We start from the raw sequence: 25,021 nt of genomic DNA, 5'->3' as shown, positions 1-25,021 counted from the left end.
GCTAATGGCCTTACACCGGCTGAGGTCGACCAAGCTCCTCCTCTGAATGTTAATCCGCTGCCTCATTTGCATACGCTTAAGTGTCAAATTCCCCCACAAATCATCGCAGCTGCCTCCGTACGGTGAGGCCAGTGCCCCCCGAGCGACAGCACAGAAACAATGTGGTCACACCTTATGCATAGCATCAAATCCACATCAAAGCCTGTTTAGATTGCCAGGTCACAGCGGGTTCACATTGTGTAAAATGAAGGTAATGGGATAGCAGTCAGCCTGGTGCAGGAATACAGCCAGGCAGGTAATAAGTATGAATGGAGCAGGTAATAAGGTTGGGATAGAAACAGACCCCGTGTCACCACAGCAGCAGGACTGTTTAAGCTGTAGCACAGTTATCAGTTCAAAGGTGAGTGCTGATCCCAGACAAATACACAGGACGTATTGTGTTGTTTTATTCCTCCTTATTTCCATGTGCGCTTCTGAGTGCATGGCAGGTGAAAAGGCTGTTCTGTTGAGCTTCAGTACCTTTTGAAGGAAGGGTTTCACCTAAAATAAAACAATTTGCTTTTTTAATGGACCCAAAGCAGACCACATGGAATCATATTAGATATTTCTATCGACTATGGAATTAATAAAAATCATCATTAGTTGCAGAGCTAATATCATCATCAATGTAGTAAAGCTGAAAGGATTAGTTGATTATCTGATGAGTCAATCTTCAGAAAAGTATTGTTTATGCAATTTTTTTAAGCAAAGACTCCAAAATTTCTCTAGTTGCAGAATGTTAGGCTTTACGGCTTTTCTCTGTCTTATATGATTGTAAATTGAATATCTTTTGGTTTTGGACTATTGGTCAGACAAAACAAGATATCTGAAGACAAAGAAACTGGGATGAACATATTCACAAGATTTTACTGACCAACTAAGTAACTAAGTAATCAGATTACATATTATTGGATGATTAAAAAATACTCATTAGCAGCTCTCTCCTCCTACATGTATACCTCATAGCTCAAAGTAAACACTTGATGTTTTTTATTCTGGAGGTTGTAGGAAACAGGTGTAGGTGTGTACACAGAAAAACAAACAACAAAACACCATACAACAACCTCTCTGGTGAACACCACGATTGACTCTTTACTGTCTTCCTTTAATGGCACAACAGCATCTGAGGGTGGATTTTGACCTGGTAAAGTTAATTCCTCTGAATAATTCAAGAGATAGGAGATGAACATTGTCCACTAAAAGTTACAATCCATGCAACAATACTAAGAAACAGTATAACATGTCTCTGTCTAATTCTTACAACTAGTTATTTCACCCCCGGAGGATTAACTGCATAAAGCTTTTGCTATAGATGGCACTTATATTCGTACAGACTATAGCTTCCTCTGGGGGTATGTCTCCTCCAAGTGTCAAGTCCTTGAGCCTAGCGCCTGCCAGTGCGACTGGCAGTTGCACCACCAGCCAAGCAAATTCAAAAGCACATTCATGAATAAGACAAATGGAAGACTTTCTAACAGAGTGACTTCAGTCGACTCCTTCAACACTTTTCTAAAAGGTGGTGTCATACTGAGGCTTAGTCAGTTCCCCTGTTAAAAAACTACTCACAACGACAGGAATGCAAACTATAGTGAGTCATTTGGTTATGATGGCCTGCCAGCAAGCATGGCGTTAAGTACGCTTGGAGATATTCTTAACCTTAACAATGGCTGTCCTTTCACGATACTAAGCATCTTTACTTGGGTGAATACTCTGACAAGACTGCTATTTGCAAGCTTGAAATCATTTTGACTGGATCAACAAAATAAAGCAACAAACCCAGTCAAAGAATTGCTTCAATATGTCTTCTCACACTGAAACCCAATAGAAGAACTGTATATTTTATGTTCTTTGGATCAGTTTAATACAGTCTTTGTCTTCAACTCTTTGTCTAAAGATAATTTTGGAAAGGCAACAACAATAGAATTATAAGTTTTAAATGATTTACATTTAACCCTGATGTTCTTTTTGTGGACCTGGAGACACCGTGCCCTCTTTAACAGCTCAAAATACCCACTTAACATTGTTTTATCACCATAGTAGTTCGTGACTTGGCTTATAAACACAATTTCAAACTGATGACTTATTTCAGAAGTCCGCAACACAAAATGGCACGCTATTTCTGTGTCAGGTGTAAAAGATGGTTAAATACAATGGATTTGCACATGCTCTGTATCTGTTGTTGGTGTTGAAAATACTTTTTAAACAGCACTATGTTTCAGAATCCCAAATAAGTCTATTTGTACTTCTGTTATTGGTGTTTTGTAATAGTGCACTTTTTTTTGTCTGTGAAGGACTTTTTGGCAAACAAAATAATAATATATTTGTTCAAGCATATCCCATATAACATGTAAAAATTAAATGTTTCCTTACTTTGTGCAATAACAATGCTTCATCATTGTACATTCATCCAATGTACAAACCCACATATACAACAGTGGGGTCAGTGGAATCCCAAACAATGAAGAAGTAAAGCCAATGTCAGTGTTAACATCATTTTTTTAAACTTAGAGTAAGTCAGACTGATACTTCCATCAGTTCACTGCCAGCAGTTAATATCAACCACAGAAGGATATGGATCTGCAACAGAACATCTACCAGCAGCAAAACCTTGATGAAATATTCAAGAAACTATCCAGCAGGACAATTCAGCTATTTTCTTCTAATGGAATCCAGATTTTTTGTGTGCAAGAAACATCCCAAATTTCCTGTTTTGTAACAACATCATCCTGACCCTGCACTGATACTTACATGGTCTCGTTTCTCAATGTGAGCTGACTTTTAAAGATATTATAGGAGGTGGACTGAGCAGCAGCTCGGTGATAAAAGAAGCAGCAGAATGACCCTTCAGGCATGCATCATCATTAAGGGACCAGCAGCTAAACTCGCTTTACAGGAAGTAAACAGCTTCAGTAAGTGTGTTTCATGAAGCATATACAATATTTTCCATCTCCGTCTTATAGAGACAATTAGACATTATTTATACAAAGCTATGTAAAGGAAGCTTTCTATTACAATTTTTTTCTTGCCTAAAATATTTTTCACATGCAGTAGTTTTGTGTAAATTGATGGCTACAGTTTTGCATTCATGCATTCATAATTACTATATAATTTCATTAAAAGCCTGAACTGAGCTGTATGGCACATCTGGATGCAAACAAATCAAACAAAAAAGTATTTATTTCCCGCTATAAGACACAACTTCTTCCTCATTATAGTCACCACCTGCATTTTAATCAAACAATAACCACATCACTAAAGAGAAGACATATTGTACACTCTTGCCGCTAAAGAAAGAAAGAAAAAGATGAGGAGGAGAATGAAGATGCTATGAACACCAACGGGAACAAAAAACTAATTATATTATTATGCAATTATATAATTTAGTCTGAGGAGATGAAGGTAATGGTTTAAACTGATGTGTGCCTACATAATGTGTGTTTGTGTGCTCACATCATGAAACTCATTCATGCATATTATTAATTGCATGCATTGTTTGTGCTGTATACATGTCTGGTTGTATGTTAACACACATGCATATGTCCTGTCATGTATGCATGAACGTACATGTGCATGTGTGTGAGTTTGTGCATGTGTGAGTGTGCATGGTGATTGCACTTCGTGTCTGGGTATGTGTGGTACGGGAGTTGAGGTCCACTGGGGCTTGGACCACTCCATATGAATAATGCATCAGACTTGGCCATTGCATCTCAGCAACATTGCCTTGGTCTGCTTAAAGTTGCAAGTTCCTCTTTAGGAAAGTCAGCATCATTCTGCAAGCTGCCACAGTAACTCAGCTGGAGTCTGGCTTTAAAACAAGATTTCCAAAAAGCATGACATATTTATCCAAAACGCCTCTGTTTTTAACATCTCCCGTAAGAATCAAATTCCAGCCTTAAAACCTCCAACAGCAACCAGAAGTCAAATTTAATAAATGTGATATTTGGAGCTGAAACAGTTAGTCAATTAATCAATTAGTCGACTGATAGAGAATTAAATAGAGAAAAACTATGAATTTTAAAGTAATTCTTTAAGTAAAAATGGCAAAATTCACTAGTTACAGCTTCTTCATTGTGAATATTTTATGGTTTTCTTATTCTTCTGTGTTAGTAAAATGAACATGGTTTTGGACTATAGGTCGAACACATCAAGACATCAGGTCACCTCTGGAGCTCTTGTAACTTGTGATGGGTATTTTTTGCTATTTGCTGACATACTATTGACATACTGTAGAGTATTTGCTTACATAATCATTCGAGAGACAAGTGGTAGATTAATGGATTATGAAAATAATCTTTAGTTGAAACCCTAACATTTATAGTTCAAGAAGTGAACAGTTAGGCTGCTATCTTTTCCTCTAAAGATTGCGAAGAGAACTTGGCATGTTGGATGAACTTTTTATCTGCAGATTTACACATTTGTGATCACAGAACAGATGCTGAAGACAGATGCTCGCTATATAATTCACAGTGGGATCACCAAAGGTTTAGTCTGAATGACACTGTACGCCACACTCACTGGGACATACACTAGATGAAGCATCAGAAAACTGACATGAAATTAATTCACTATCACGCAATAATATTATGATCATCTTACTTTGCAATCAGGGTAACTTCCATTGAAAAATAAAAACTCCATCCACATACACAGTGATGAATCATGGGATAGCTACATCATTGTGCTGTTACACCACAAACACTTCACCACAGAGTCCACAGTGGGCGAGATCTTTAGGTTCTTGCTGGGCTTCTATGGCTTGAGCTGTTGTAGTTTTGAACTGACCAAACACAGCATGCAAATATGTAAAAAAAAAAAAAAAAAAAAGAAAAAGAAGAAAAAAAAAGGTGATATGGAAATGTATGCAAATGAATTAAATGCACATGAAAAGGCTACTTTGCCTCAGTCTATGCAACCTGGTTAGACTTGAATAGTCTGACTATCTATCAGGCGTTTCTTTCAATTCTTTACTGTTATATTAATATATAACACTACAACAAATCTAAATCTTAGTGTAGTGAGAAGTCTTAAAACCTTGATTAAACGGATACTTTCATTTTTTTTGCAGTGCAATTTCACCTGATACTGAAATTGTATTATAACAAATGATGATTACTTACGTTGGATCACTCAACTCATATCAGACAAGGTGAGATTTAAGTCATTAATTTTAAACAAGTTAATTGGCCACGTGAAAGCATCTCTACTACATACCACATTTTTCCACTTTAAATTTAGATTTAAGACTTATCACTACAATAGATCACTTCAGAGGAAGATGTTTCTTGCAGTGTAGTCTACCCACCGGCGCCTGTTTACTTTCACCTCAGGAATGTTTGGCACTTTGGCATCACACCCACAGCTCCTGTTTGACAGACCTTTTTGCCGACCCGAACTCCTCTCTAGTCTCTGTAGCCCCCACATCCCTTCCCGTCGCCCCGCACCGGACCTCCACAGCCCGCTACCGTCCCACCTATACCCAAACCTAAACGGGACCGTGCGGCTGTTGTCTCTGGTCGGCTCACCTCTGTGCGCGTCTGCAGCCGCTTGTTCATCTCGTAGATCCGATACTCGGGCTGGACCATGTAGGGCGAGTGTCTCCTGTAGAAGGGTCCGAACGGAGACGAGTAGAACGGGTCGTGGGTTGGATTGGACATGGTGGCTCCTGGCGAGGCGCACGGCGCGATTTCAACATCCAACGGGCACAGCAGCGCACATGGGAGTGCGATGCTCTCCGAAGACCCCCAGTGGGAAGCAGCCGCTGTCGAGGCTGAGCTGCACTCTGCAAGTTGGCCTGCCTAGTTCGCTGCTATAGCGTGGAGCTGGAAGAGAAAGGAGGAGGAGAGGAGAGGAGCGAAGGGGGGGGGGGGGGGAGCAGAATTGAAGGGGGAGGAGGGAAGTCGTTTCCTGTTCCCTCAAGACCTACACTCAGTTTTGCACTCTTGCAAAGTTCAAGTAAGATCTCTGTGTTCACGTGGATGTGTGTTTCTTGGTGTGTTTTCAAGTCTAAAGTGATGCATTGTTTTAATTTACATGTACTGATACTGGAACCATAAAGAAATACTTAATATTCAGTTTCCACATAAATGTTTTGTAATGTGTGAAATAAAAACAATAATGTAGATGTATGTATATTTAAATTTTTTGAAGGATCAACACCATGTTTTCAGCATATCAGAGGTTTTAATGATATGAAAGAGGAACTTCCAATACTGATTGAGCCCTCTAGAAATGTACAGCATTCAGATGCATGATACAATTCACACAGATCAGTTACAATGCCTCATCTGAATATATGGGCTTAATTTATTGACTAGAATAACAACACTGTCTGTGGCACATCAGCACTATTTTGTATTCAAGAAAACGTTGCAATATTGATTACAAATATTGCTTTTGGTCATGTTTTGACCCTTTGTGTGCTTTCATACACTGTTAAATCCTTAGTCTATCGCAGCTTAGGGTCAAATATCAGCATTACAAGACATTGGAATTCTTTGCAAGCTGACTCTTGTATTGGAAACGCTAAAAGAAAGCCATCAGGTCAGCAACTGCAAAAAATAACTTTTGCTTTTGCTATGCTGCAAAAACACATGTTTTCACGAAGTTTTTCTTAAAAAGGGAGAAATGTTACATTGAAAACCTGCATGTTTTATGTCTAGAATTAAAAATAAAAAGTCAGCTTACAGGCTGGATCTGAATGAAGATCCGTGGTGCGTTCCAAATCGCAAACCTTTAGTACGTACTGCAGCTGCCCTTACAACGTATCTACTGTTGCATACAGTTTGCATACAATTGGGACACACTGCTTTGTCATAACATTGCACCTTGACCTTTGACCCTCTTACTTATACTCATGCTGTACAGAAGATTGTGGGTCAAAATAGCCAGAAAAGCATGCTGGTATGCATACTGCAAAATGCGACTGGGTGCAGAAGGACATCCGGGTACTTTTTGCATACTGCTTGATATACTATGTATTGGGACATATATCTTCAATCTTTTTCCGGCATACTAAATAGTATGAGAGTATGGATATAGGAACACACCCCTAGTCTTTAAAAATATATATGTTTTTGAGTGCAGCATGATCTCATATTGTATTGATTGTGTTGCCTGTAGTCAATGCTGCTAATGACAGAATCTTAGTACCTGGCTAGTTATGGACCAAGTGGCATGCTTTGTGATTAAAGAAGGTAGAGGGAATACTCACTGCTTTGTCTGCTGCAGTGACAGTCCACAAGCCAAAAACATGTCTTTAAAATATGATTATTCATTCAATTCAGTAACGTCTGCACAGTGGTTAGTAGAACCGCCAGACTAACCATAATGCCATGTGTAAGATTTGAAAATTTCAGTTTATGGCGTCATAGTGTCACAATCAAAAAAGACACTGTGGCAAAGCAACAATATGGAAACTAAATTATGAGTAGTAAACCACAGCTTTCGCATATCAATTTTCCCAGATTAATCAGTTAAGGGGCCCTGGGGCAAATATTTGCTGTTGGGCCCCTATAATGACCCTCCTACCACCCTGTGTAATGTGCCCTATCCCATCCAAGTTTCCAATAAATTCAGAGAAACCAGTACTCATATGCTAAAATACTTAATACTTAAAGGACTCATGTGTGACCAGGATTTAGTGGCTTCTAGCTGTGAGGTTGCATGTTGCCACCAATTGAATACCCCTCCCCTCACCGCTCCCTTTCCAAGCATGTAGGAGAACCTGCGGTGGCCTTCAGGTAACAAAAAAAGGCCTGTCTAGAGCCAGTGTTCGGTTTGTCCGATCTGGGCTACTGTAAAAACATGTTGGTGCAACACGGCAGGCTCCATGGAAGAGAACCCATTCCCTGGTAGATTTAAAAAGCTCTTTATTAGGAATATGTGTGCATAAAATGAACTGCAACAATAAATGTTTTAAAATTAGATTTTGAAATAATTAGCTAATAATGAAGAACCCGCTATGGTTAATATTGTACTTCATTCGTACAAACCAACAACAAACCAAAACCAAATGATGTGCAGTGAATCTGGATCTAAAGCAGTTGGTAACTGAGATTTGCTTATGACCACTGTTCAGTAGATCTTTCCAGAAAAAAAATACTTTTTGCACAATTAGTGAAGCGTTTTAAATTCCAGCACAGAGCAGTTTCAGAAAACGTACTGGGTAGTTAGCTAGATCAGTTATCTGCTATGGCTGATCACACAAATTAAAGAGCGCCACCTACAAAAACTTTATCAACAGACAATCAGCAATGTCAAAGTCCTTTTCCACACAGTTTGATTGACAGGTGATCGATGGGGAGTGCAGATCAATACACATTTTTAATGAAAAATCAAAGCTCCAACCAATCAAACCAACTTTCCCATATCATGTCATATGTCTACTTTCCTCTTCAGTTTGTCACTTCCTACATTTCCCAGAATTACTTGGTGGCCCTTTAGCAAACACACCTGAACTTGTTGTATTCTGTGTGCTTTTAATTGTAATCATGAATCATCAAATCTCACAAATTGCACACGATTCATTTTGATTAGATTTTCTCACTTGCATTCTTAATTATTGAATGAACATGAACACATTTTGAATATAGTTATTAATCTAAGATCATAAAATGACTGTTTCTGAACACACCTTAGTTTGCAAATTAATTGGCTATAATTCAAATCATGACGGGGGTTTTTTTTGTTTTATTATGACACATGGAAATGCAGACATGGTAATTAACACTGTATGTAAACAAAATAACACAGACTGGTTCTAATTTATTTAAAGAATTTTACACTATGCTCGATACAACACGTATGCGCCATGCAACGTCAAAAACATAATTTACTGTGGCAGTATATGTCACCAACATGTTGAATTTCCAAACCAGACACACCAGAGTACATTAAAAATCTTTTTTTGGCACACCGATTAAGATTTCCTCCATGTTCTCCTCCGTGACAGATTAGGCCTGGGCTGCAAAGTAGCCACAAGAATCTAAAAATAAACAGACACTCAGACCAGCCGTAACGTTGCAACCGAATCTCACATTAACTGCCCGCACTGGGAATTAATGAACAGCATTTATGAAGTCTGACTTTTAATCCAAAATGGCTGAATGGGGAGAGGCAGTCTGAATCGAGTGAGATAAAAGTTGTAATCCAAATGCCTCAGGCATCCGGTTGGGTAATTAAAAAAAAGTTTGAAAAATCTATTAATAAACCTTTAATTAAAAACTACATTTTTAATATCTCAAGACCTTTTCAATTGACATTTCTAACAGGATTTGGTTGCTCGCCTAAAGCACTTACCACTCGAGTATGGCTGCAATACAGTACATTGAAGTGAACAGCTAATTTAACAGATTTCAATATAAACTTGGTTGTATTGTACAGATGTCCGTAAACAGGAACTATATGTGAGATTAGGCTCTCCACTGGTTTGTGTGATGAACAGCAGAGTGTCTCTCTGTGAACAGACTGACCAGACTGACAATATTTTCATTTTTTAGCCAACAGTGGCTCTTCTCCTAGATGTTCTGAATCAAAAAGACAGACCAACTACATTTAAAACTTGCATTTAAAAACATACAAATGTAGATTAATTGCTTCATTAGGAAATTAACAGCTAAAATCATTGCCATGAAACAACAGAGTGATATTAAAATTAGAACCACTGATCACAAATTTCTTAAAGGACACAGCTACTGAATGACAAGACCAAAATGAATTGATCCTGCTAACAAATATTGTCTGTGTGTAGCCAAAGCCTGATACATCTTATTCATTTGTGCCATAGTGTTCCACTGTTGTCCAAAAACTAATAAACACATCAATGAGCCATAGTGTTGCACTGGATGACATGTTCCTTCATTACAATGAACAAGAGCACTGTAGTTACTCCCACATACACCTGCTGCCTTAAATACCCACTCACTGAAAATAGTCACCAACAAATGCACAATTTCTTCCTGTTTGAATGACATATCCCAAAAACTACAGTTCCCAGCTGTTTTAGGTGATTAGTTAACCTTTTTTTTAAAGCTATAAATGTGAGCCGTTTTCAACAGGAATCAATGGTTTTGGGCTGAATGCCACAGACAGGGTTGGGAAGTTGAGAAGTATTGAGAGACGAGTAGCACTAGATTTGTTGACAATAAGAAAGATATACAATAACGACAGCCTTAACTTTTAAATGTTTTGATGATTAACCACATAAAGTGTTCCTTGCTTTAGAAGGGGAAGTTAGAAACAAATATATTTACTAGAACACAAGAGTCACACATACATGTTTGAATCTTGTGATAATATAATTTGAGGTACAAACTGCTCTGAAGCTGATTGAGTCCCAACATTTAATCACTTTTGTATCTGATCAATCATGTTCTTGATACACACTGTGAAATAAATGTGTTTTTTCTGCTATTACATTTATAACAACTGAACCAGTACAGTACATCATGTAAAATACCCCACTATCTTAAGAATGCTGCTTAGCCAATTAATGCTGTTTTACATGTTCATCACTGATGATGTTTTTCTGAACTGACCAGAATGGTAATTTGTACTCTGTGGTGGGAGTGTTTTCTGTTCTGACCTTCATCACAGTTGTGTTTTTAAGGTTTTTTTGGCAGAAGGTTTAGTCCACTAAATTGTAAAATTAGTTAGGAGCTCTTTTATTTTGCAGCTATTAATTAGCTTAACTCTGGTCTGTGTCCTCTTAGTGCAGGAGTGCGTACTTCAGCACAGTTCAATAGATGTTCTGATGTAAAATGTTCTAAATGAAGATTTCAGTATACTCTGCTTTATTTTGCATACTTTTGTGTATTCATGTTTTATTCCTGTTCATACCAGGCTTGTTTACCCTCAGGGACAATAAAGTTGAATTGGATTGAATTGAACTGAATAGAAAACCAAATGTACCTTGAGAGTTTGCAGTGTTGTATCCTGTGCATGTTTGCTGAATGTTTCAAGCCTCTGCCATTTGTTAAATGCAGAAAATGCATCAAGGATGAAGGAGAGGTGCTTTTAGTTGTTAAACAGCAAGGTGAGGGAGACAAAACACTTGTGGATGAGAATGGAAATGGGTCAGGACACATATAGACACTGTGCTTCTGCTGGGTTCCCTCTTGGTGTTACTATGGTAACATACCCTATCTCCCTACCTACCTACCTGCCTGGCTTTAGCGCACAAACTACACACCCTAGCAGCCGTGCTACAGGTTTTGCACCTGAACGCACTGATGCTGTTCCTGTTGGGAGGAACCCGGGAAAAACATCTTATCCTGTTTCACAGCAGAGCGTGAAAATATAAAGTTGTAGCTGTGTTTGATGTAGCTGCTGCTGGTGTAAAGAATCACACTCATTTGCCTTTTTTTTTTGAGTGAAACATGTGCCAACATGCAGATTGCTTGTGATATTTTGAAGCCAGGAGGAAGTTTGATTGTGATATTAATAAAAGGATTTTACTGGTGATTGACAAGCAGTGACAAAACAGACAAAGTGCTAAAAATAGAGCAGAATTTCACAGTATAACACAATAGTAATACTGCAAATAAACCACTGTGGTTTCAATTTGTTAATGTTTCAATTGCAGCTCAGTACAACTAAGTAAGTAAAGCCTTCTCCTATCTAACTCTGACCAGATTTCAGCTTGTTGGCGCAACAACCCTGCTGAAAGTAAAAACTAACTCGACTGTGAACACTGGAAAGTGTGTCCCCTATTTTGAGCACACAATTGTTTTCCAAATATGGATGAAATATACCCGGATGCCGGAGCAGCAACTTCTATGGTGGAATCTCATTAGCATCGTAATAGCTTCCAGGCTCATTTGCATTTTGCCGTGAGTGATTTTTTTTTCTCTCTCTTTCCTCTTCACTGCTGGATGGAATAATAATAAAAAAAAAAACCGAAGCAAAACTTTGAAGCACCATATTTTATTTCATTATTTAAGTTAAACAAATTGTAATTGAAAAGCACTTTTCAATTATGCTATTTCCTCATACTAGTGACAAATGAGTCTTACAGTCGTGTCAAGCAATTATGGGAAGACATACAAAACTACAAACTAATATTTGCACACAGGGATGACGAATTAGTGTAAATAGATTAATAAAGGAAGTAGAGGCTTTAAGTTGTATTTCAGCAAAGGTGGAGTTTAAAATCTTGTTTGCACCAATATCCTTAACTCTGGTGGTGACATGAAGCCATTATGGAGTGAATGGCCACCAAACAGACAAAGATGCTGAAAGGAAATACTGGAGACAACACACACAGCTGGTAAAAATTGCATATCTCCAAGTTCAGTCAAAGGCAAACTACAAATTTAAAGTGATTAATCTGGCTTTTGTGAAATATGCAGCCCTTTAAACAAGGTGGTAACACGTCCTTGTGTTGAATACAAGGATACAAACACACAATACAGCTTGTTAGAAATCCACACTCTTCTTTTCTTATGCTGAATTTTTCAGCGAGCAAAGAGTTAATATTTTCAACCAGTTCTGCCTCTGACACACACACGCGCACGTCACCGCGCACACACACAAACACACTCATATCCCCACAACCCATCACCCCTGATCACACTCAGACTCACGCACACACTCCCACGCACACACACAGACACATGCACACACACACAATCCCATAATTCCCAACACCACCCCCCCTCCCTCCTCATCCACCGCCTCCTCCTGCCTCCCTGGGTTCACCCTCCCCCCCTCCTCCTCCATTCTCCATCTCTGCCCCCCTCTCCCCACCCCCTCCCCTCCTCCTCCACCACCACCGCCCCCCTTCAGGTCAGTTAATAAGCGAGCCTGAGCCTGTGCCTCAGCTTGGCTGTCTGGAGGACATGCAGAGCAGTGTCTCCTGGGAATTGGCTCATGCAGAATGCTGCTCCGCCGAGAGAATGGAATTTTACCCTCGCTAGGGCTCCCAGCCGCACAGCGCAGCAGGAAACCTGACACACACACGTACACGAGCATGCACGCCAACACGTGCTGCAAATCAGCATCCTCACACACACACACACACACACATATAAACACCTAGTTGTCCCAGACATCTCCCCATCCCTTTAAGTAAGTAAAGTGACCACTACCTAAGAAACACACTTATTTCCCCCCTGAATCATCAAGAAGCCATCATTAACTTAATGACGACGCAGTCTTTGGGGACACACAGTCATAGCACAAAGGCCTCCATTTCACTCCAGCAAATGTAAACACACACAGATACGAACGCAGGGACATCAGTGGGTACAGTGCCGCTAATGAGTTGCCCTGTAGATTTAGAAACAGTGGCTTTTCCACACTTCTGTCTCAACTTCAAGTGTTGAGAAAGTCACCCCCCTTCCCCACCTCCACATCCTCTTTCATTCCTCCTCAAACCCACAGCTCCATCTATTGGTGTCCCTGTGCTACATGTTAAAGTCTGTGGCCGATGGAGAGTAAACACTGAACCACTGGAAAGGATTCAGTCGGATGCTGTAATCACCATTCCAGCAAGCAGGCAACTATTTCATGTTTTATGTAAATTAAAGAGAGTGGCTGCAAACACGTTTCACTGTAAATGAAGAGACTGGTGAAAACATGTTTGTAGTATTAGAAGAATAAGCAAGCATAATGGCACATGAGCAAAAATAAATAAATGCCTTCTCGCAGTGATCTTTAACCCTTAATTTGGTTTTGTAAATGTTTTTTTTGCCATTCAAAATGTCTCTAAATGTGACCCATTTGGTTTTAGAGACCTTGTAGTTTCAGGACAAAATGACAGAGGTCTGATGAATCATGTTGCCCAGCGATGCTGAGTATGATTCATGCCTCCAACAGGGTTGTATTTACTCAGGAAAAACAATACTCACTGCATTGAGCCTGCACATGTACACAACATGCAGGCAGAGCAGGGAACTATGTTTTTGCTGATGTGTTGTTCAAATTATACAAATACACAGTTATGGAAGCTGAGTGTTAGTGATTGATGTTTTTCTCTTGTTGATGAGATTTAGCCGAGTAAAGAAAGGGATAGGATCCAATCCCATTTTCTGTGGTCATGGCATGCGCACAGAGTCTGGACAGGATCTCCAGTAAGAGAGAGCCCACCACCGTCATGTGTAGATTACTTCCACTGTTCCAATGGGATTAGCAGTTACACAGATTGTAAACCGGTGTTGCTGCAGGATTGAATTGTTCACAGCAAGACCCGATCCCGTTTCCTCGCTGTCAGACAAAATAAGGGAGAGCTTGGATTGTTAGGAATCTTTGAATAAGAGGCAGTTATAGGCTGTGTTCAGTGTGGTTTGGACCTAATCATAAACATGACAATTTATACCTTTTCTCCCCCTTGTTTGCCTCCACAAGGAAATATAATCCACAAAAATAATATTCATAAAGGAGGTGATATGAGTTGCATTGTGAAAACACACACTGTAATTGTAAATTAGATTTTTTTCAAACTAAATGTTATTCTCCACCCCCAAATACACCATGACAGTGGTGGAAAAAATTCTGGAAATGGTGGAGCAAAAGAAAAGACTACCATGTAGAGACAGACAAACACACAAACACACACACACACACACACACACACACACACACACACTGCAACCTTCAATGAGCATCTCTCCATGAAATGCTGGAACCCAAGGCAGCATTTACACCATGAAAACGTTTCAAATAATAACTCTGACACTTCACATATGAAATATTCCTGCATAGTTTGCATTGTAAATATTCTCCATCTGCAACATTTGTCAGGTATAACATACAGAGGATATCATTATAATTATTTGTTCTTCTCTGTCATGGAGCACCTCTAGTGAAAAAGCCCAGCCTGTCTCAGCTCTGGCTGTTTGTAGTGCAGCAAGCCGAGGCAGCAGCACTCTCTTTGGGATTTAGCCTTTCAAAAGTCCTCGTCAGATTTGCAGCGCAGACGTACTTCTGCTGCCTGCCGCCCCCACATCTCTGCCCCCCCCCACCCTCCACCACTACCACCACCCTCCACCACATCTCCCCATCCCTCTAACCACCACCCCTCCCCCTTCCTCCCCCATCAACCTCCTTCCCCTCTCCTCTCTCTGCTCACTCTGCTGCAGATGTTTTGTATATGTTTTCTTAGTGAGGAAACTGCGCCAACTGCCAAGTGCCGACAAAATGCCCCTCGGTCATCTCCTGCAGTCGCTGGTGCAGCAGTGGTGGTGCTGGCCAACAGTTGGTGAGCGAGATGTTAGCGTGAATGGCAGCCAACATTCCGCAGACAGAGAGAGGTCATGCAGAGGTTAGCCCAAATGGCTGGCAATGTGCACATAGCAGGATCTTAATTACCCAACCTGCAAGCATAAGTGCACTAAAGTCAGGACAATCATTTGACAATCAATGAAGTAATAAAAAGGCAGAAAATTAAATACTGGAATAGTGAAAAAAGTTGGCCTAGCTCTGTGTCGATTTTGGACAGTTTGGAGTTTGGACACACAGGGCTCCAGTGTTTGTGGGTTTTGCACCACAATGTTGCAAACATTTGCTGTAGGGATTTCAGGTTCAGTTTGGGTTTTGGCTGGACCAGCCAGCTCGTTAGCTTGCCGGCTCTGTGGCATGGCATTACAACAACTCAGGTGCAAAACTTTCCCCAGACAAAAAAACTGAGAACAGGGTTATGCACAAAATAGGGGATACAATTCTCAGTGTTCCAACAAATCTTCCGGTTTTTACAAGTGTTGATTGATCAGTGACAATTATTCTGAGTGTTGATTATGCACTCAAACAGCAGGTATGGTATCTGAAAGTGTTAAATTTTCTCAGATGGGGATGGAATATCACAAATGATGCTACAGAGATGGTTGTTAGCACTGACAATGTTACTGTTTTCATGTATTCATGTCAGCAGTAGGTTAGATTCAAGTCGGAATACAATACATTTTTTACGTTCTTTCACTTATAAGCATCATAACACAACACTTCTTCACTATTTTATCATTGCTGATTTGTCCAAAAATAGTTCTGTCATCCAAACCACTCACCATCTGGTATCTGTCTAACTAACCATAAAAAAGAAGAACAAATTAGCATTAGCTCAGCAGTTTGAACAAAATCACCTGAGTGACTGAAGTGCATTCACCTATTTACCTTAATTTCACAGGCAGGTAGTTGGAGAAGATCACTGGGTAGCATTTCGAGAGACTAACACACAAGTACAGTGAGAAGGATGAGGACTGTTTACAGTGTGGAAAGGGAGAACAGGCAATTAGCGTCAATCATCTTAGCCAATAAAAAACTGAATATCCAACGTTTTACTTTGTCATGAAACATCTGTGTCTTTCAAATGTGAGCTAATCAACACATTTGTCGATTAAAATCTGCATCAAGTGTATTTTAGTCAAGAAAAATATGCACCTTTCAGATCTGAGTCAGCTAAGATTCATGCATTAGTTGGTTAATAAACATCTCTATGCTACTTGCTTTTAACCCATATTTTGGTTAATCAACATGTATTATATTTTCATGAATCAATGCACATCTGTACCATACTGAGTTAATCAATAATGATGTGTCTTATGTTGGTTTATCAATAGATGTTTGCACCACATCTTTAACCAATAACCATTTTCTGTGGAGGATGAGGCTGATGGGAGACCAAACTTGATGTTCAGGAGAGAAAGAAAGAAAAATAGCTGGCTGTGCTGCTACCATCCCCCATCTCGTAGGCATGGCAGCAGCCTCACACACATGCGCCTGCACACACACACACACACACACACACACACACTTGCTCATGGACACACATACACACAAATACACATGCATACAAAGCACACATACATAAACGCACTCCCAAACACACGCACACACACAGCCCATCTCTCTCTGCTACCTGATGTGAGGCAGAGAGAATATTCCAGAAACCAAACACAATGAATGCTCCTCTGCTTTTCGTACAAAACTGAAAATCACACTGTGGTCGTCCTTATTTAAATTAAATCCATGCATGTGTTTAAAGCTGGTCTATTTGGTCTCAAGGATCAATTTTAAACCGCTGAAGGAGAAAAAAAGTGCGGGGGAGAAGTTTATGGTATACCTTCAGTGCTGAATAAATAAAGTGCCAGACTGGAAGAGCGTTTGAAGGCGGGGAGCATCTGTGGTGGACTGTGGTGGTCCTGCTGCCCTGCCTGCACCTTCATAATACTCACACAGCAGCTCAGGGCTGATTTATTTTGGTTGCACAAGGTTATTTCTTGGAAATTTCATGAGATTTGTTCATTCAAGACGTTAAGCATTTGAACATACATTCATACAGATGTAGTTCGTTTCAGCAGCGGTCTATCAACGCTTAGATTCACCAGCGTGTTTAGGTGTGGCCAGGGCTGCTACTGGAGTACTGGACTGCTGCATTTTCTCTTTGCACTTACCTTCAATGTAAATTTGAACCAATATCCCACATAAACCAAAATTATTTTCTTATGATGTTTATGTACATCAGTAAAGTTTTTGACAGGAGTAACAGATGCATACAGACTTCTGTTACTGCTACAACTGCTTCCTCTAGTACCGCTGCTACTATAAATATTAGTAGTCGTACTGCTAATAAAATAATAAATATTAAAATAAAATTACTTACTGCCATTGTTTCTTCTACTGCAATCCTTCTCTACTATTGGTGTGATTTTTACTTTATTTACTGTTACTTCTATTTACCCAACTTTTATTTCTAAGAGCTAGGAATACATGATAGGTGATTCAACTTCAACTTTGGAGTAACTTTCAAGAATCTAGAAAGTTACTCCAACAGATTCAATCATCTAGAATCTAGATGATCGAATCTGTTAAGTTCTTCGTTCAAATATCTTTTCTGTATACAGTTCGTGTGTTCTCCTACTCAATCTGAGTGGGTTTCCTCAGGGTGCTTTAGAATCCTCCCACAGTCCAAAAACATAGGAGCCTCTAAATTATCCACAGGCTTGTGTGTATTATTGTAGTATATATGTATAACACCATCCATACATATGTCATTTATTGTAACATATCTTGTTATGAAAGAGGACAATATTTAATATTTGTTTAATAATTTAATTCCTTTGAAATATGTGATAGAAGATACAACATGTGTATAATATGTAGACATGTGATTATATGTTTATGTGGTTGGGGAGAATCAAATACAGTACTTAAGTACTGTACTTGAGCTTCTTATACTTTACTTGGGTACTGGCATTATATGTTAATTTATGCTTTTATACTAAGCAAAATTTTGAAGCAGATTGTTGTACTTTATACTCCACTACATGTATTTAACAGCTATAACTACTTGGCAGATGTAAAATATAATTCATTGGGAAAGATTAAACCACCCAGGGTTAAAATTGGTTTCACATAACATTAAAATGAAGCTTACACGTTAATGCAAATTGTACCTGGGCATGTTAAAATTTTTAGACGTCCACTGTGGTTCACCAACACTATGTTTCAAACTTTTTAACTATCTACAGCCAACTAGACACACACATCAGAGTTCACCGCTTACCTTGCCAGCTTCAGCCAGTGCCCTTGTATCATCTACAATCCCCCACAATGTTTTTTTTAGGCTCTGTGTAATCGGTATCATCCGAACGATGATCAATAGTGCTACAAAATTACAGTGCTGGACTGGATGCTATCTCCAGGCCCGCTGATTATTGGACTTTGCATAGTGTTGAGTCGGTTTGCTGGGCTCTGGTCTTACCAGCAGCCAGGTGTAACTTGGGAATGGATATCTGTTTGAATAGAAGCCCAAAGCTTCTGGCAACTTCAATCCAAATCAATACCCAGTCCAGGGCACCAGATGCATTGTTTCCCCACATAAAAAGGACCCATTCTTTCTTATTTTCAGGTTTTCCTGACTTCGATCACCTCACACTTTTCCCCTTAAACAAAAATCAGCTCAAAAATACAGAGAACTTAGAGTTTTTCTTTTTTGCTACAGACTGTGGGAGGTAAAGGGGGGTTTATGGGGAAGGGTTGAGGAGGGTGCAGAGGGGTGTTCTCTAATGAGCTTCATAGAACGGGTACAGCCTCAGTAAAATGAGAGGAAACAGACCTCCCACCAAATATGAATACCAGAAAGATGCAAATGTACTCAACAGTGAATTTATTATTCTGAATATGTTCAGAAACAAAAGGCTCTGGAAAACAGAGGGAGTGAAAGTGAACTGCTCCCCTCTGCTCCTTACTGCCTAAAAAAAATTACAAAAAAGGGACAAGAGAGCGAGAGAGAGATGGAGAGGGAGGGGCCTGAAAAAAGAGGAGGGTGGCAAAGAGAGAGAGGAGAAGAGAGAGAGAGAGAGAGAAAGAGAGAGAGAGAGAGGAAAAATCCTGGGCCGTGTTTCTTCTATTTTTTTTTATAAAGCAATGGCATCCTGTGTTCTTGGATGTGTCGTTGCCATGGCAACTGTAACTTGGTGACCTCGTTATTTCTGCCTAATCCCGCACTGAAATTATGGTTGCTCCACCCTTTTGCCTGGCTGCCCTGATAACACAATCATTGCAAATGAGGCAGGGGAATGGAGGAGGTGGAAGGAGAAGAAGAAGAGGGAGAAGGAGAAGAAGAAGAAGAAAAAGAAGAAGAAGAAGAAGAAGAAGAAGAAAGAAAAATACATTTGCCACAGCTTTTTACTGGATCACCACATTCACTAATATACATTTACTACTGCTGCTATCTACTTTTAGTGTTTTGCAGTATTCTTGCAACAGCTGATGATGGCACCATGTAATTAGAATAAGCACTTAGCAATAATCGTCCACAAGGAGATGAGAAACTATATTGATTTCAAATCAGTCATGAGTTTATTACAGTGGAATCTGTGCCAAGTCAACAAAAAGGCAGCCACTCACAAAGTTTGGATACTGTATCCTATAAATGAAGGCCAGACCAAACTAAATATACTGTACTGCACACACAGAGATACATGCACCCAGCAGCACAATATGCACTTGAATTATTGATTTCAGTGTTTGATTAGATTTACCTATTGGATGGGGCACAAGAAGCACTCTGAAAAATTGATGGATTTTTTGAGATAAACATGCAACTTAATAAGAAATCTTCAGTCATGCCTATTCAATAATTCACCAAATTTACATATTATTGGCATATCTCATTACTCCAGACCAAGATGCACTTATATATTCCAAAATTTTATTAGTTGGGTATTCTGTTGCATAAATTAACATGAGTAATGAAGGACGCAAGCTCCTTTAAAGTCGTGATTCAAAGAAATCCCTCATTTAGGAACATAAGAGATAAAATGCCTTTGTGTGGTCAAATAGGCCACAGAGTAGTTATTGTAGCAAATATCTAAAAATATACTCAATACACACAATCTAACATGTCATATAGGCTGTAGATAGTTATTGTACTGCATTGTTTTTCATGTTCTGAAACATTTCACAGTGCTTTGATTATGACATGACATGTTTTTTATTTTATCAATCGACCCTGAACTGGTGTCTAATTTGATTTAATAAATAATAAAAATATATTTTTACAGTATTTCATCAAGATTAGAATGATTATTGTGTTATTATTGTCTACCGATCATTAGTTTTGTATAAGTAATGTATTTTCTTGTGTTTTAAATGAACACAGGTGTGTAAAAAGTGTGTTAACAAGCCTTCAAACTGCAAAAGCGCAGAGTAGGCACAGCAAAACTATTGCGTCAGTTTTAAAAAATGTTGTTGAAATGACTTTGGAAGCTATGTCCAAATAAATCTACACAAGTCAAACTGCATTTTTAAGACATGTTAAGACACAGACACTATCAAGCTATTGAAATATTGACCATTCAAACCGCAGATACAAATCCTAATTTTTTTTGACAAATTCAAATGTTGATGTTATCACATTATTAATGGTGTTATTAAATTGTTGTCAACAAACCCAGTGGAAATACAGGTACTGTCTGTGTATCCAAAGTTATTCCTCTGTTCCAACACATCAGTGAGCAACACTGCTGCACTGGGTGATATGTTTCTTCAATACCATAAACACACACTGTAGACTCAATAACACATACACCTGCTGTGGTAAATACTAGCTTAATAATAATCTGCAGCTAAAAATAGACCCCCAACAAATGCAGTATTTACTCCTGTGTAAGTAGTGTTATCTAAAAACTAGTGCCCAGCTGTTTTAGGAAATTACTTAGCCTTTTTTTTAAATAAAACTATACTGTATATTTGTTACTAAGATTTACATCTTTAGTAGGAATAACAGAATGTCACAGGCAATGTTGGCTTTCGTCCTTTCATGGGATTTGTTGACTAATAAATAATAATAAATAATAATAAATATACTGTGGAAAAACAACCAGCCTCATCTTTTTTTCTAATCAAGACTTATAAATCATTCAAGAATCTAAATGCATCACAATAAAGATATTGATTACAAAGTTTATATCAAAAACTAACAATGTTACTTGATTTAATTTGAAATGGTAAATACTGCATTTTGACCTGGTGTTTAAAATTAAAAGAGGCTTTCACAAGACAGATTTTATGTTGGGATATCTCCAGTTGTCTCTTTTATGATTGGAACGTATTCACACTGCAAGTATTTTACATGACCATTCTAATCATAATTGCATTTAAAGATACCTAATATTCACATTACATAGAGACCTGCTGCAGTTTCCAGAACCCGACTTGGTGGTCCTTTTTGCAACAAAGGCAGTAAAAACCATGTGGTGTGACCGACAGCGACCACTACGTCAGCTCAACCTGAACCTGCAAACGTTGAGTTCCTCATCTGTATCTGGTATAATAATGTCTTGAATAATTATCTATGACGTGCAGCTCTCATTCACCACAAAAATTCAATGATTCTGAGATCTGTTTATCACATTTCCCCAATATTTTTATTACAGTCACCACCGTAGCTGCATTGTCTTGCTTTGCATGGCCAGAGTCCATTGCAAAGGCTTGCATCAGAGTCCGGTCATACACCACTGATTTGTTTTAGTCAAAATTCTGGGTGGGATATCTGAAAATGACATCTTGACCAAATTTTACACATCTTTTCATATCAATTGTTAAGATTTAAATTACAGATACAGTATGTTGAATAGTCTTCTCACTGCCGACCTTTGCCTTGGATATTCAGCCTTCAGTTATTATGATATTATGCATGTAGCAATGAAGTTCCTTTTCATGGATTTCTATTTTTAAAATGGGTCAACTAGACATATTAAAAAAGTCATTCGGGAGACTGCGTTTTAAAACAAGTCATGGAGCTAACTTTAGCTTATTTAGCTAGCTAGCAACAGCTGCCAAATCAGTGGTAATGCTCGAAATGAGAAGGCAAGGCATAAAGCATAAAAGCATTATAGGGAAATTTAAAAAAGGACATTGAAATACAATTTTTAAAACGGTGAAATAGAAAATAAAAACAGGATAAAATTTATTTTAAAAGAGTTAAATAGAAAATAAAAATAGGATAAAACAGGATAGTAAAAGCTACAGTGTTGTTCCAGATATATGGAGCATAAAAAGTGAACGCTTCTTCTCTATGTTTAGTTTTGACTCAGGGGACAGAAGCAGACCTGGTCCCAGACTGACTAAAAGGTCTAGAGATGGTTCATAACGAAGGAGAAGATCAGAAATGTATTTTGTCCGTAAACCATTCAGTGCTTTATAAAACAACAGCAGAAGCCTTCTTTTGTCAACTTCTTACTGAAATCAAGGAGCCATTGTTTTAAGTCTGATCTGCCAACTTTATCATAGTAAACTTTTGTTGTCAGTGCCCAATCCGTCCTGCCCGCCAGATTCGTTCTGCACATGCACAAAAGTGGTTCTGTTCGTCAAAGAAGGTTACCGCAAATCTGCCTATTCAAAATGATCCAACTAAATCTTTCAAATCAAGATAACAAAATGTTTTTTAATCACTGGAGATGAAACTGTTCACTATGATGTAATAGGAATATACTTTAGATATGAAAAACCTTATTCAACAGTACATTTTTAATTTCTAATAATGACAACAACCTGACAATGTAGCAACACAAAGGAGGCTGACCCTAGCTGCTAGCACACAGGCTGTAGGGCATACAATCGCTAACTTAGGTTTAGGCACACACAATTAGGAAACTTCCGGTCAGAGACATGATGCTAACATGGAAGTCCCTTAAACCTGCATTCCATCAAACGGCCAGCAAGGGCGACTCTTCTGCTTGCAAAAAGAAATCCACTTCCATTAGAAATAATGGTAAAATGACCCTACTTCTCAGCTGATTTATTACCTCAGTAAACACTTTCCTAATGAGTTTATGGTCTCAATCTCTAGTTTCAAGTCTTCTTCGATACAACATGATGTTCATTAAGTAAATTATGGTCCCATTTAGAGGAAAATAGACGATAAAGCAGAGTATGCTTAATGGCGGGATTATCTATGATTGGTTGTTACCATGACGACCTGTCAATCAGGCTAGAGTGACTCACTGTGTAAATTTAACCAGCACCGCTGAAAAAGCTTATTAGGAGTTGGCTGTCCACTTTCTCTGGTGAGTACATTTAGTTTTAAGACAAAATTGTCAGCCCTGTTAAAATGACAGTTTACGTGAATTACAGATGCACCAAGCTAAGCAAGCTAATTAGCTAGCTCCGTACGCAGCCGTTAGCTCCACCGTCGCATCCAGATATGGTCAAGTCCGGTGCCGCTGGTTGCACTGAACTGAACATGGTGGCCCACTACCAGCCAAACTCGAGGCTTCAAAATGGCAGTCCACAAGCCAACGGGTGACGTCACGATGACAACGTCCACTTTGGCACACACCCCTGTGGTGGTTAGGGTAAGGGTAAGGGGCTTTGGGAAGCTGTCAACGCCTTTTATACTAGCATAGCTACCTAGCTAGCTACTAGCGCTTCCAGTCTAGACAGGGCATCTCATATGGACGCTGAAGGGTACTTTTTGCATCAAATAACGCTTTGTCAGCCTTTCTGAAAGCGTCAGTATTTGACGCCCTGAGATGAGAACAGACAACAACACACAATTATGAACAGGCACATTTGTGGTAACCTTCTCTGATAGACAGGATCACTTCTGTGTATGTGCAGATAGGGATCCGACAGGCAACATGGATTTGGTACCTACAGTTATGCTGCACAACAATGAAAAACTTCACCGGCATAGCAACAGTAACTAAGGGTGGTGGTGCTTAGTGAATGATCAATAACATTTTGACTAGTAAATTGTTACATATTAAAAACATAATGTGGGTAAAATCATGACCACTCAAAACCAAAGTGGTGATATCTTAAATTTTAGTTACAACTTGTTTTCAAGCTGGTATTTTCTAAGCCTATTCGGTATTTACACAAAAATATCAAGGAGTTAGGTGTAATTGTTTTGTCAACAAATGTGTCATATTAGCTGTCACCTTTTAAAAGCCACAATCATTTGTTGTAAATATATGGCTTTAATCATTTAATAAGAAGAGAAAGAAAAACACGTGGAAGACTTATGTTTCACTTTCCAACACCCACCCAACCCCCCCGCCTTCCCCTTTTTCTTTCATTGAACTTAGACCCAGGATGTAAATGAGAAACAGATGTGTATGGGGTGCACTGAGAAGACTATGTTTCTACAAAGACCTTAGGCTTAGAAGAACCAGAATATCCCCAAACTTGAATTTTTTTGGACCTGCACAAGGCGCCGTCCTGGGAAGGGGAAAACAGAGGCAGGAACAGACACAGAGAGACTGACAGACGGAGAGAGAGGGAAGTGTGTGTGTCTGTTTAATCCGCCCTGAGAGAGAGGACCGCATGACTCCCAAGAGGCTTATCTTACTCAGATCCTGTTGCTTGTATGGAAACTCTCAATTCGGTCAAATTGTTCGTCCAGTGTTTAGCACAACCACCCCCCACCACCCCCCGACCCACACACAGACACACACACCCATCCACCCCCACAGCCACCGCTGACCTGGATTTGACTGGCTGCTGGTGTATCAAGCTACATTGACTCTGATGGGCCTACTGG

General features: G+C 39.1%; 1 protein-coding gene across 5 annotated transcripts in view; it reads right to left on the bottom strand.

Moving 5' to 3' along the window:
• Positions 1-5,846, bottom strand: part of ldb2a (LIM domain binding 2a) — a 93,355-nt gene extending 87,509 nt beyond the window's left edge. For 3 of the 5 annotated variants that reach the window (XM_038699548.1, XM_038699550.1, XM_038699551.1), the window contains exon 1: positions 5,562-5,845. In XM_038699548.1, coding sequence (XP_038555476.1) covers positions 5,562-5,693 — 132 coding nt within the window. In that variant the 5' untranslated portion in view covers positions 5,694-5,845. Of the gene's footprint in view, positions 1-5,561 lie in introns of all 5 variants that reach the window. The other 2 variants (XM_038699547.1, XM_038699549.1) reach the window with 1 other exon arrangement.
• Positions 5,847-25,021: the final 19,175 nt, after the last annotated feature.

Source organism: Micropterus salmoides, unplaced genomic scaffold (genome assembly GCF_014851395.1).
Source record: "Micropterus salmoides isolate LMB-PRFRI ecotype aquatic unplaced genomic scaffold, ASM1485139v1 Ms_hic_scaffold_5, whole genome shotgun sequence".
Taxonomy (NCBI): Eukaryota; Metazoa; Chordata; class Actinopteri; order Centrarchiformes; family Centrarchidae; genus Micropterus; species Micropterus salmoides.
The sequence above is the reverse complement of the archived record's forward strand: the minus strand, read 5'-3'. Positions and strand labels throughout refer to the sequence as shown.